At 37.6% G+C, this 14,915-nt stretch overlaps 1 protein-coding gene across 1 annotated transcript in view; it reads left to right on the top strand.

The window, feature by feature from the left end:
- The window catches only part of Src42A (Tyrosine-protein kinase Src42A), a 119,382-nt gene that overhangs the window by 54,185 nt on the left and 50,282 nt on the right, over window positions 1–14,915 (top strand). The window contains exon 4 of the mRNA XM_067084234.1: window positions 11,332–11,495. Coding sequence (XP_066940335.1) covers window positions 11,332–11,495 — 164 coding nt within the window. The remainder of the gene's footprint in view (window positions 1–11,331; window positions 11,496–14,915) is intronic.

The raw sequence follows: 14,915 nt of genomic DNA, 5'->3' as shown, positions 1-14,915 counted from the left end.
TCAACTAGCTATGAAGTTTTCTGTTGGTGCAATTTGTGGTTCTAATTAATTTGCTTACTAATTTGCTAATATATTTGGTTGATGAGTAATTTGTGGGTGTGAAGTTACAGAAGTGTAAGATTTTTTGTTTTCCTTGATGTCACTCATGTCTACTTGGTGTAGTAACTTTCTCTGCTCTTAGCCTATCGTTTATCACATCTATTGACCTTCCTGCCTGCCATGCCCTGGCTTACATATCGGGTTGCTTGATTGGGCATGTCATCTCTGGACAAGGGTCCTCATCTTCTTTGGTGTGCCAGTACTAGCAGTGTTTGCCATGGAAAACATGGGATGTATGTAATTATTTGGGATTAGATCAGTGTTTCATCTTTGCCTAGAAGTGTGTATAAATGTCGCCCCCTCTAGACTCCTGCGGATGTTTATGCTAGTTCCTCCTCTATTAGCCATACTTTTATGTCTCCTTTGCCTGTTCCCTTAATCAAGGAGAGGGTGTCTTTGAGTGATGCCTCAACCATCATGACACTTCTGCCCTCAGTGAAGTCTCAGTGCCACTCCACAAGATGTGAGTTGGTCACCACTGCTGTTTGCCCCATTGTCCCTGTGCACTTTGGTGCTTTGGCCCCATGTATGACTTTGATCATTCTACCTATCCTTACCATGCTTCCCTGGTGAGAACTTTAATTTGGCCTTTCGATGGCTTCCGTCTCTACCTTTCTGCCTCCATCACTGCTGTTTCCCCCCACCTCTACCACCTCCTGCTTCAGCTCCAGCTGTTGTCCTTCATAGCCTTGGGATTTACATACAGCCTCAGGTTGTTGCTTCATCCACATTCCTCCTCCTCTTCATTTCCGTGTTTCAAATCAGACTTCATTGGATGGCCCTGCTTTCATCCTTCTGTCTCATTTGCAGTCTAGGCAGCCTATGATTAATTGGATTACTTGGAACATACAACATTTTCAATACAATCCCATTACTCACTGTTTGACCGGCTTCTTCCCTACCTCATTCATTGTAGCCTGTTCTTGGTGCATTAAGTAATGAGTAATGCTTGCCATCTTGTGAGGTTTGGGCATGCTCTGAAGTGAAGTTCTCGTTTCACACGCGATATATTGATGTGATGGATTTCCTACATCGGAAAAAGGCAACTTTGGATTTAAAAAAATTATTTTGGTCATCACCTGTTCAATGAATGCTGCCAGTGAGAAACAGTAGATTGTATTGTGGCTAATGAAAAATTTAAATCTCTTAAAAAGGAAAATAAATTCTTGCTTGTATAATATTCTTCCTGTTATGATATTATTACATCAGTAGATAAGTGTCATATGGGGAAAGTTAACTGTTAATTACTGCATAGCATATTGGTGCCCTTAGACATTCAAGGTATCTCACAGTTAACAGTTAATTCCACACAATTTCTAGCCTAAACCAAACTGTACTGTATACTTACTCAATTTAAGAGATTTATTTGCAAAAGTTACATAAATTATGTATTTGATTAGTTGACTACTTGATATATACCGTAGTTTCATTTACCATCTGTATAGTGTGTTAATCTATCTCCAAATTCCATACCATTTTGTTGTTAGTATCAGAATAAAACCTTTAGTGTTACCTGCGTTAAATTAGAAAATTTGAACAGTTACATTTAAAAGTGTGAACGAGACAGATATTAAGCGTGCGCAAGTGGAATATACCATCAGCTTTTTCAATCAGAAAGTAGTCAAAATTGCTAAAAATGCAAAATTGCTGTCAAATAAAGATTCAAGAACATTTATGGTCTGCTTCTGAAATAAAGCTAGATTTTGGAATAAATCTCATATCTTAAATAATAAGAGATTAAGTTGGTTCACTTCTAACAGCACTTGGATAATTACAAGGGATGCTGATGATAACAGGATTGTGTGAAAAATCATTGAAAGTGGTTGCCAGTCAAATATTAACCAGTTGCAGGCAAAGGTATAAGTGCTGTATAGTCTTACATTTTATAAATTTAAACTTGGGCAGACCATTGCACCACGGCATGGCATAGTGTAGGTGTTACTAAAGGTCCTTTACATAATATCTTCTTAGGCCTTAGCTGCATTGTGTTTGACTTCTTGCTTTCATATTCCCTTTGGTCTCTTCATATTTAATGTCCAGATTCTGTGACCTTTCCTTGCTCCTATTTTTACTTAACATGTTAAGAACATGATACTCACATGGGTTGCCTGAGAGCATCAAGAAATGGTGATATTCTGTCTTTGGATATCACAGTCTGTATTGTCCCCATCTATTCACATTCAGTCTTTTAATTAAGTAGGTTTTCTTAGTATAGTTTACTGCCTCATCTTTCTCATGTTTTGTTTATCTTTATTTTCTCTCATTTATTTTTACCATTATTATACAGTTTTTTTTTTTCCTCCCCATCTTTGCTCTTCCAAACAGTTATTTTTGGACCACAGTTTTTGCCCTTCCTCATCTGTGTTCTTCCAAACATTTATTTTTGTCCTCCAGGATATAAAAATTCTAATTGCTTTCCTCTCATATCATCTTGACCCTTACCACCAACCTCTTGGCTTACCTCCTCTGCTGACACTTAATTTATACTACTTAGCTTCTCGTATCTCATCTTTATGATTTCATGTAACCCATTAATTTTAAGATTTCTTAGTCTGTGTAGAACTGTTCCCAGTTGGATTCATTTAACTGTGAAAAGAAGGCTCCCTCTTCCTTTTTCCTTAACCTTTGCTTCTTCACACATTCCATTTTGTGACTGTATCATACACATCTCGGTAGTGATTTCCTAAATCATCATTGGGTGTGAACCAGTTTTGTGCCATCTTTACTGTTTGCTAATTCTTTTTTCTCTATGGCTTTCCTTCATGCTTTTGCCTTGACGTAAGTTTCTATATTTTATGAAAATGTGCATAGTGGATAGAAGAATTTGAAACGGGTTCCCCTTTTTCTGGGAGATCCAGAAGTCTTGTTCATGAATACCTTGAAGGATAGGGGATGACTCCACATTTGAGATCTTTATGGGGGTGGCTATAAATGTGAATGAGAGAAAAACATCAGAGTTCCATAAATGTCCTTGAGTTCCAGGACATTTTGTATGGCCTCCAATCTTTCAAGACACCTGCAGAAGGGTGAAACATCAGTGAGGACTGAGAATTGTGTACTGTACTACCAAGCCTACTTGAAGAACCAAGGAAACACTTAGTCTAGGATATGTACCTCCTAGTTGTGGGTTCTTCACTTAGTCACATCACTCTTATTCCAGCACAAACTGTTATTGTAGACTCTCTCATCAAGAAACATCTTCTGGTGGATATTTCTCTCAAACTCCACAGATGATGAGATGAAGCTCAAAGAAACCTTTGGAGTCCCTGTGGTGGACCTGTTTGCGATGTTACTGAATCATAGATTGATTATGTATTGCTCCCTGCTGCTTGATCCAGTAAGAGCCACAGATACATTGCCTTCAAGTGTCAGATGGCATGGAAATCTAGGCATTTTCCCCTTCCATTTATATCTGCCAGGTCATGGTAAAATTCAGCAACTAAAGGAATGCCCACTTGATCTTCCCCCATCCCCATCCCCTATTTCCAAAGCCTGCTTGCTCTTGTAGTTGGCTTCCCAAGGTGGGTGCCGACATGGAAGAAGTTGCTGAAGCAGCCCCTTATGCACAGGTTCCACAATATCTTGAACTACGTCAACTTCATATGTGGACGTCATCCAACATCTGCTCGTGCATATGCATACACCTACTTCTCTCTGTTGGAGTAGCAAATGGAATTCCTTTGCACTCAAAGTCTCCTTAATAGCAGGCTTTACATCTTTTTCAGATCCGAAGTGAAGTTGTCAATGTCGGCTATTAAACGATATGGGTCAACTCTCCCTCAAGTTTTTGAGTCAAGGTGATGCTAATAGGGAGATATAGCATGATTATTGAGGAGCTTGACCAGGCCTCCGTACAAGCTCCTCAGTCAAGCTTGTCTTTAGGACCTGACAATAAAGACTGCATTTTTTCTAGGCCTAGCAACTGTGAAATGAGTGGGCAAGGTACATGACCTGCTGGATATTGTCACCCATATAGGGAATACAGTAAACCCCCCCGTATTCGCAGGGGATACGTACCACACCCCCCGCGAATAGCTAAAATCTGCAAATACTTAAAACCCCTCTAAAAACACACAGGACTGCCTATGTTGATAGTTCAAACACAAAAAAAAACTAAAAAAAAATACTTATACCGGGGTATTTTAATAGTTTTATCACAAAAAATGCATTTAGTCATGAAAATATGAAAATACAGTAATGAGTGAATATTTCTCAGTGAAAAATACTGCAAATGGGCGAATTTTCCAGGAATAATGTGTATATATGTTCCATAGAGAAATCCGCAAATAGTGAGTCCGCAAATCATGAGAATATGAATACTGGGGGTTTACTGTAAATCTTATGCAACAAACATAGTGAACCCACTGTACGTCTGTGCCACAAGTCACCACTGAGAGTTGGGAAAATAAACATGACTGGTGGCATAACTCTATTTGAGGGTTTGAAATGGAAGTAGGCACTGGGAGAATACACTTGAGATCAGTATTCCAAACAAGGAAGAAGAAAATTAGGACACTAAGATATAAGACCCCATCACAAAACATTCAAAAACATTTCTGCAAGATATCAACTTTTTGAGAAAGAGGAGTATTATTTTGAATATGCTGGAAAGTCAGTTTCCTGTCTAAAGTTACATCTAAAATCTTAAGAGAGTCACTGATACATTAAAATGCAAGGGCAGAAATGTTCTGGATTGACTAACTAGCCTACAGTGAGTATTATAAAGGTTAAGCTTTCATACCCCAAAACCAACTCCAGTCATGAACACATTCTATTCAAGGATTTTGCAACCAACTACAGACCTAAGGAATGGAGAAGGAACAGCAGCTGCAAGAGTAGCATCATGTACGTATGCAACCAATTTGTTCTCCAGGCCTTGCCACATGTCACTGGTGTAGATAATAATGTACATCCAAGAACACTGGCTTGAGGAACACCTGAAGTGACATTACTAATGCTACTACGTAGGCTATGAACACAGACTCAGTTCGCCTATTAAAAATTAATTGAAAATATTTTAAAAAAGATCCACCAAATCCCAGTAATTTTACCTTGTAGGTAAGAGCTTTATGGTTCACACTTTCAAAAGCCAGTGCTAAAATCTAAACTAACCATGCGTGCCTCTGCACCCTCATTAAGAGCACGGTGCAAGACAGTAGATATGGACAGAATGCATCACAATTATCAAGGCCTTATGAAACTCAAAGTAATGTTGGTAGCAGGTTATTATCTTCAACAAACCTACAAAAGATACTTAGAGAGCAGTTTCTCAATAGCCATAGATAAAACAGGTAATCTGAGGGGTATGAGGATGGACTTAGTATCCACTCCTCCAAAAAGAAGGAAAGCTTGCAAGACCAACTGACTCTCTGGAAATAGTAATAATCTTGGGAATCAGGAAATCAGCAGTCTTAATAGAAAAAATGGAACAGATTCTATTAGGGTCTATGCTGCTGTAAATGTCAAGCCCAGAAGCAAAATTTTCACTTTCTTAGGTTTGAAGGCCATTGAACACAACTTTGGCTCATGAACACCAAGGCAACACCAAGGACTCACCATACAATTTGGTCACAGACTTGAACCAAAAGTTCTGTCTTCTGTATAGAGCAATATACAGCAGTTCCATCAGCCTGTGTAGAAGGGGAGGCATGCTAGAATCAACTCTTTAGGCCTTATAGTCACGGCAAGGTAAATTGTTCAAAGGGATTAGCTGGGAAGGGCTACTACTACTGCTTTCTTGTTACTTCCTTCTCTGTCACTTTTTTGGGTTTGAAAGCAGGTCAGTTTGCTGTTGAGATAAGTACTGAAGCTCTTAGATCTTTTTAATCTTCATAGTACAAACAATTGTTTTACTCTCTGGACCCCAAGAGGCCCATACTAGTAGTCTGTGCTTCAGGCTGAGCTTTTATGAAGGACACTCATATAACAATACCTGCACCTGGATCATAGAATTAGTACATTTGAGGAAGCTTTGTTTTTCTTCGTAAATAATAATTCAGGCATCTTTTGCTTAAGGGGCACGTCTACACCATAAGGCCCCATTATAAAGTAAATGACTCTTTCTGTCTTATGATTGAAGGGATTTGTTTAAATTTTTACCACTTATTCTACAAGTAATAATGAAAATTCTCTTTGGGGGAAATTTAGAAATTTTGACCTCTAAGTTCATTTTTTTCTGCAGTTGAAAAAAATCATGACATCACTTCAGTAATATAAAAAAGAAAGTTGCATTTAAAAATTATTTTCCTGCCAACAAATTAAAGATATATAGTTATACTACACTCTGTGAAAGTTTCATTGAATTTAGTTCAGTCTTTGAGAAAGAAGTGTTTAGTTTTGAAAAAAGTAAGTTTTGAGAAAATAGCAAAACAAAAATATTTTTGAACTTTCAAGAATCCTGAGAGAATCGGAGCATCTTGAGCGAATTATCCCTATATCATTATAACCTGTTTTCTCTACGCTAACTCTAGAGAGAATAGGATATTTTAATGGGTGATAAGTATTTTTGAACATATTTTTTTACACTTTTTTACATGCTTCTTTACAATTTGTCATTCACAGCGCCATGCAAGCGATGAACAAAATTGTCCATGAACCAATCTAAACATTTTTTTTAGCAGTAGCACTTCAAGATATGTTTTTATAAACAAAACAGATGAAAACTGTTAATAACAAATTTGATAATTCCTCGAAATTTGGCAGTTGGCGCACTCCGTAATGGGTTATAAAGCGCAAATGATATTTCATAACACAAAAACATGTTTTTCATACAGACCTACTGACCTTAAGGGATTATACCCCCTCCTTACCAGGTTTTTCAATCCTCATTAGTGTAGAACAAATTAGTTTAGATACTAGAACTAGTTAGAAGTTGGCCAGACAGAGGCGATGGGTTCTTTCTAGGGTATTGGTGCAACTGGTTTGAATTCCATACGGAATAAGACATTTTAAGATTTGGTTAATATTAAAAGCATTTCTTTTTGTATCATCAGAACATTGTTTTTGCATTGTAAAAGTGTTGCTTATATTCTCATTCTTTCTTTGTCTTTCATGTCCCCTCTATAAACTTTGTGTGAAAAACATCACCTGTATTTTGTTGGGCATGCCTCACTTGGTATAATAATACTGCTTGTTTCTTGTAATATTTTAAAAATCGTCATAGACTTCACCCGTTTGAGGTTTGTTTTAGCAAGGGAAAAAGTAGTTTGTTGTGTTTCACATAAAACCCATTAATCATATTTTGCTTTATTTTAAATTCTTAGTCACACCAAGTGTAACCTTCCAGAATATAGACCCCAACATGCCCACTCCGTCCTTTGATGGATGCCGGCTTACCCTCACTTCATTGTGTGACTTGGTAACGTCAACAAAGTTTCTCACTATCTATTCCAGGTTATTGGTTTTACTTTTTGGTATAGTCTTTTAATGTCATTCACTTGTTATTGATTATTTATCAGGATTTGCTATATTGAGATTGTTACAGTTGAATATTAATACTTAATTCTGTAGAATTTTTATTCTTGCCAATCTTTTTCTTGTGAATATCTTGGAGGTTTGATATTCACTGAAAATCTCTGATAATTGGAAATTGACGAATATTGGTGCTTATTGGTGCTGATAAGCGGGAATCGGCGCCTCTGTTTGGTGGGTATCGGCAGTGATCTTTGGTTATCGGTGCTGAAAATCCAGTAATTGTCGTCGCTAGACAAATGCTGTAAAACCTGATCACCAATAACCGAGGCCGCCGATAACCGGGGACTGCCTGTACTGTAATAACAATGAATAATAATGTACAGTAGTAATAATGCTACAATACATAATAGTAATAAGATTAAGATTAAATAATAATAGTACAGTAATATTAATAAGATTAAATAATAATAATAGGTAATATACACTGGGTACCTGTAATAATAATTCATAATAATAAGATTAAATAATACGGGTACTCACCAGTGATGAATGTTGATTATAGATGATGATGATGAATTAGCTGTGTAGTCCAATGAATGACAATGAAGATATGACTACACAGCAAAGTAGAAGAGTTACATCTCCTCTGAGGGCGCCTCTTCCCCTTCTTCAGGAGGCGCTTTGTCAGGGGTTTCAGGAAGCACCACCTTGTTGAGGTAATTGAACATGTCCCGAAAGGTGTTACGATAGGGCTGCATCAGTTCATTAAGCCCGCTGGAAAAATTTCTGGCTCTTTCCTGAAAATTATCCCATGCCTTTGTCATTGTCTGCAACTGCCTGACTTTCTTAAGAATTTTGTACAGACCAAGAAAGTCTTCAAAATCGTGGTCCGCTGTTGGGATAGAGTACATGAACAAAGGTGGTGAGCTCTTCTCCAGCAAGGGCCTTCCCAAGTATTCTACCCGTCTTCATATTCCTTGTTGATGAAGGCGACAGCACTTACTGTCATACCATAACAGCCTGCTATTTCTTTGTGACTTTTGCCCTCTCTTAACATAACAATCACGTCTGCCTTCTCCTCAAGTGTCATGATCTTCTCCGGCGCTTAGGCTCTTTGCCAGAAGCCTTAGAAGAAGCAGTGTTTAGGAGGCATCTTAGGGCACAATTCAAAAAGATACATGAATCCACACATTAGAATTCTTGAAGCCCGACAAACCCGCGCGCCAGAAGAAGAAGAGGAGCAAGAGCCACAAGCAGGACCATCATCAGCTCCTCAAGGTTTTCAGGTCAGCAAGGGGTGGTTCCACTGCTTTCAGAGGCAGTTCCAACTCAAGAATGTTTCTTTGCATGGGGAAGCAGCATCTCCATAAAATATCCAGAGACCAAGAAAATTATAATGGAGAAGGGCTACCATCCAGAACAGATGTTCAATATGGAAGAGACTGGCCTGTTATGGAAGATGCTGTCCCAGACGTACCTCATGAAAGACAGAACCAAAGCCTCTGGATTTAAGGCCCAGAAGGATGGGGTTACCCTCATAATGTTTGAGAAAGCAGCTGGCTTTATGCTGAAACCAGGCCTCATTTACAAGGCTGCAAACCACAGGGCCCTCAAGAATAAGAACAAGGCATTGCTGCCTGTGTTTTGGATACACAACCCCAAGGGCTGGATCACCAAAGTCCTTACATCTAACTGGTTCATTCAGAGCTTCATCCCTCAAGTTAGGCAATACCTCAGTGACTTGGGCATGGAGTTCATTATGGATAGTGCTGGCAGCCGCCCTCTCGGTCTTTATTACCAGGGGCTCCAGCTCGAGTTCCTCCCTGCCAACACCAACTCTCTCCTCCAGCCTATGGACCAGGGCGTGATGCGTGCCTTCAAGGCACTCTACACCTGGAACTCTGTTTAGCACCTTGTGAATGCAATGGACACTGACCGTGAATTTACGCTGATGGAGTATTGGCGTAAATTCACAATTGCCACGTGTCTGTCCGTTGTCGACCAATTGTTGAATGACATGAAGAACAAGACCCTTAATGCCTGCTGAAAGAAGTTGTGGCCAGAGTGTGTTCACAATTATAAGGGCTTCTATCCTGATGAAATTCAACATTTGACCATTGATAAGGTGGTCCAGTTGGTGAGGATTCTTGGTGGAGAAGGCTTTGAGGACATCACCCTGGATGAAGTCAGCACCCTCATTGATGCCCACTCTGACCCCTTGATCCATTTTCACTCTTAGATCCTTGTACTAAATTCCTTTGTTCTAAGGATCTCTTACTTTGCTGTTCAGCCACTCCAGCTTCCTCTTTCCATTTTTGTAAACACTGATTAGCTGAAAGCTTGGCTTTATAGCCTAAATTTTATAATGAATTTATTTATTCTTCCTCTCTGGATGCAGTAGGAAACACACACGCACAGAGCGAGTCCATTAATAGACGATATTCATGCACTCAATGCCTCTGGTGTTAATAATGGATTTCTTCATATTTTTTGGATGCCAGAAGTTACCATCTGCTGGTAAAGGTTACCAAGTGGCCCTCTGTTTGTTAAGTTTTAGTCCAGCATTGTATGGACTTAGTAATTGATCAAGACATCTCTGACTTAATTAGGGACTAGTTAGACTTCAAAGGCTGTTGGTGAGACCCTAAGTTTAGTTCTAGAATTGGCTCTGAAGGTTTTGGTTTGACCTGTGTATGAGCCACAGAGTCATGTCTTATCACATGCATTAAACTGAAATGTGTCAGAAATTTTCATGATTGTCTGGAATTTACTCATTTCAAAAATTTCTCTTAATAGTTTTTTCTTGTACTCTCGATATTATTTCTAAGGTACAGTCTTCCAACACCAGTGACATTCGGACAGCATTATTATAATTCCTGCTGTATCTTTGCAGTCCTCAGTGACGAAGGATGTTCTTTGTCTTGTTCATGCTGAAGGACAAAGGAATTTTTCCTTTCACTGAGACTTTAAAAATGGACCAGAGAAAGAAATGTATTTTCAAGAGTAGTGTCTTTTTGATTTAAAAAAGCTGAAAGTCAGATGTTGTTAAGATTTTTCTGATGTAGAGGTCATTACTTGGAAATTGGAGCTCATGATGTGCATGCTCTCCATCCTTAGCATTTAAATACAACCTGGAGTATTCTTGAGGCAAGGATTTTGAGATGTTTCTCTGCTAAATTGTCTTTTAGACATGTTCCTAATAAACACTTTAATGTATTTGAATTGGGATTGACTTTTGGCAGGTTTTTTAGTATTGAGAGGAAGGGATAGTGATTTACAGTCACCATCATAACACCATTGTTTTTCATCCCCATAACACGTGCTGTGGATCTTTGTTCTGGGAAGATACTTGTAGTGTGACTTGGAATCCATGGTTGTGAAAATAAGACAAAATATGGTTAATCGGGTTTTATTAAAAATATGCTGTATGTTGTAAAAAGGTTTTTGGTGTATGATGTTTAAATACATCATTGCCATCTTTTACAACCTTTTAAAATGCATATTGTGACCTGAGTTCAGTGTTGATCTTAGTTTACATATTTTGCAATTTTACTGCAATTATTTTGTAACATTTGGAAATAGTTGAAACACATTTATTTTGTCTGTCAAGGCACATTACTGGCTCTCTCTTTTATGATGGCCAAACCAGGTTAGAGCAGTTGAACTGTTCTTATTTGATTTAGCAATTTTTTATAGCCCATTACAAATGTAACGTTTTTGCTGTGAATGTTTTATGTTCCTAAAAATTATTTCTTGATGCTCGTGTACATGATGAATCATGATGTATCTTGATTTTTTATATTATTATTTGATTTACAGTCCGAGACGGTGACACAGTGAAGCACTACCGAATTCGTCAGCTCGACGAGGGTGGTTTCTTCATTGCACGAAGAACAACGTTTAGAACACTACAAGAATTAGTAGAACATTATAGTAAAGATGCTGATGGATTATGCGTAAATCTTAGAAAGCCTTGTATTCAGGTAAGTCAATTTAGAAAGCTAGTTTTGTACGTTATATGTATTCATCATTCAGTATTTCACTTGTATTAGTTAAGTTACCTATTGCTTTGTGTACAGGATTTTCTTGGTGGTATATATATATATATATATGGAAAGCGGATATTTTCTGTCCTTGCTAGATGATGCATTGCAGTATTGTGATTAGCACTCATACAATGCAAGATGTTTAAGCATGTCACTCTTCTTCCAGAGATTGTAACAATTTGGTAAGTTAATTAATCTTAGATTGTTTGTGAAGAAAATAAGGTGATCAGCTGTGTTTTCTGATTGCAAATGTGTGTTAAAGGATTTTATCTTTCACAGTTGTGTGTAACTTGATATTGTATTGTTTTATTGTTGTTGGTTTAGGAAAGGATAACCCGGTATTTGAGATATTATTAATTACTTTTTATCAAGTTGGGTATTTTATTTGACGTAGTCCTTTTGGCACACTAGTATAAAATTCAAGAATAACCTGCTGTACATTTGCAAGCTGTTTTGGCTAATTGGGTATCCTATAGAATGTAAGTTACCAAATATGGTAAAAGGTTGGATTATATATTTTAACCTTTGTTAGACTGAATGGGTTAATTAGTAAATACTCTTTAAAATGAAAAGGAATACTGGTTTAGCTTGGATTTTGCTGCTTCATTTTTATCACGATCTGCAAGTTTGCTTGCAAATTATCAACCATGTATTTAGTAAGGAGGTTAGTCCATGCAGCTTAGGTTCTGTTATCCAGTGGGGTCCTTTTCATATATACAAATTTTATTAAGGGGAGAACAAACCATAATCACATTTCTTCATAACGGGCAGTTTCTGTCTGGTGTTCAGGCGAAATTTTGATGAATTTAGTCACAAAGCTTAGGGTTAGGTTGAGGACCTAAAGTTATAAGTTTAAAAAAAAAATTTTGTTGGTGGGCTGTCATTAAAGTTTTATTGTTTTCTTGTGGCCATTTTTTATATAAAGTGGTCATAGATTATTTCATAAATGTTTTAATGATATTTAATATCCATGGGTTCAAGGTATGTTTGGGTTTTCCAGACGTCCCACATTTTTCTATGTAGATGCAAACCTCTTGCGTATATCAATAAACCTTTGACTTATCTAGCCCGTGTGAACCTTGTACTAAAGTTATTGAAGGAAGATGATTCTGATCTGCTCTGTGGTACAACCTCCCTTGGATGTTCAAGCACCCTGTCTCTCAGTGTTTTTGGGTGAGCCAGGTTGGTCCTCACATTTTTAGTAAGCTAGCTCAGAGTGAATGTGATCATACTGTTTTTACGTGTAATTTATTCGACTGATTCAGTAAAAACTAGCTAGATAATTATCCTCCGTTGCACATGAATTCAGTTGTATGCAGGAGGAGAACTATTAACAAAATTTTAAGACTCCTGGAATTTGCAATATTTGCTTTAGACTTTGTGTTTGAGTGGATGCTGCCGTGTTGGATACCTAACTCATCTCCCACCTTGTAGCTTTGCACATAAGGCTATCAACCCAGTGTCTTCCCACTGTCCTCCAGGCATACAGTGGGTTTAATGTTGTGTTAGCACTAATTATCTGACTTGCAGTTTTTAAATGCAATTTATGTATGTATTGTATTGTTGAAATTGGTCAAGAAGCATAAAAGTATTGATGCTAGAAAAGGTAACCAGAAGAAGAGAGTCCATATAGTACCTGCTGTAGTGACAGTTATGGAGATTCCAGAAATCTGCATGCATAAAGAGAAATCTTTTTCATAAGTTGCTAATATATACAGAAGAATTAAACTGCCATCATAGAAATAGTTTAAAGAGAAAAATGAATACTTTACCATTTTCCTCTATTCCTACTAGAGCAAAAGTTGAATCCATACTATGAAATGAATGCGTAATGAAAACTGAAAAAGTATTGAGTTTCGGTTAGAAAATTAGTGGAAAAGTTCTCTCAGTGGACAGCAACTAGAATTAAGAAGTGCTGTAAGTACGCTGTAGAACAGTTTAACTATTGTAAACATAAATTTAGAAAGCAAACCCTTACCAAAGGTGAATATTCAACCTCAATTGGTCCTCATCCATGGAAGTTACTTTCTTGTTGCTCCCAAAATTTAATCTTGTGGCTAGTCACAAGGTCCAGAGTAAATCCCAACCAAGGTATAACCTTGGAGGAGGTATAATTATTACATTTTGCTACCAAAATCTGTGGTAATGATGTATAGATTTCAGTTATCGCTTCACAGTCTACCCCCAAGAGGTCCCCTTTCCCCAAAAATCTCATCACTTGGTTCCCATCACGAGGCTTGTGCTTGATAGAATGTTCAAAAGTTTTTCATATTTTAGTCTAGAAGGTCTTGTTGTAATCATACCTTTTCCCAGTGACATGGTGACCTTTGAAAAGTGACTAATACACATTTTTCACTTGTGACATTATATGAGGTCTCCCCCCCTTTTCTGTGATTGGGTGCAGATATCTCCTTTTTGGACTTAAGCTTCCCACTAGAGGGAGCAGGTGAGGGGCTCAGAGACGGGTGCCCTGTCATATAGCGGATCTGATTCTTCTTCCCTCAATAGTTGTGGACAATTTACACACTGAATGTGGGTACATAAGGCCATGGTATGTATTCACTCAGTATTGCAGGGCTAATGGGTAAGAAAGAATACCTTTCACAGCTTATATAAACTACAGATGTGATAACAGTGATGGGTACAGTTTTAATGGGCGGACTGGTTGTTAAATTACATTGGGTTTTGGGTGAAGCCTGGGATGCCAGGTTAATGGTTGAGTGAATAGGATAGTCAGTGTTGACTGGTGAAGATCCAAACAGAAAGGACTGGCAATCGTCATTCTAAGGATCTTGCAGAGTTGTTAAAGTTTGACTTGTATTAGGAGTATAGTGGGTGGCCTTGAGACTTTGTTTTGTACCTCTTGTAATTTTCAAAGTATGTCCCAGGTTTTTAGAGAGAGGCAGATTGTTAGCACCCCAGCAATCTTCCCAGTGTTTTTTTTTTAAAGAGAACATTTTTAGTTTATAAATGTCAAACTTGTAGGAATGTTGAATAAAAAATGTAATTAATTTTTGCCAGTCCTTATATTCTTTTGTTTGTTGGTGTGGTTAAATTATTTTACTTAGCCAACGTACTTTACAGTATGTTCTATTGCGTTTTGTAGATTAGTAAGAGGTTTACTGCTGGGATCCTTGCTATGATACCCTACCAGAGCTGCATCTTAGTCTTTGTAGAACTTGATTATATTTGCTACTCTTAAAGTTCCCATTTTTTTGAGTGGTTTTAAGTTTTACCGGATTGCTTAACATTAGTTAAAGCAGCTTTTATTGTATTTCTGCCACACCTTCAGGTTTTTTTTTTTTTATTATTAGGAATTTGGATATCCTCAAAAGATAGTTGACCATACCCTATATA

This window comes from Macrobrachium rosenbergii, chromosome 3 (genome assembly GCF_040412425.1).
Source record: "Macrobrachium rosenbergii isolate ZJJX-2024 chromosome 3, ASM4041242v1, whole genome shotgun sequence".
NCBI classification, from domain to species: domain Eukaryota; kingdom Metazoa; phylum Arthropoda; class Malacostraca; order Decapoda; family Palaemonidae; genus Macrobrachium; species Macrobrachium rosenbergii.
This window is presented reverse-complemented; position numbering and strand designations above follow the sequence as displayed.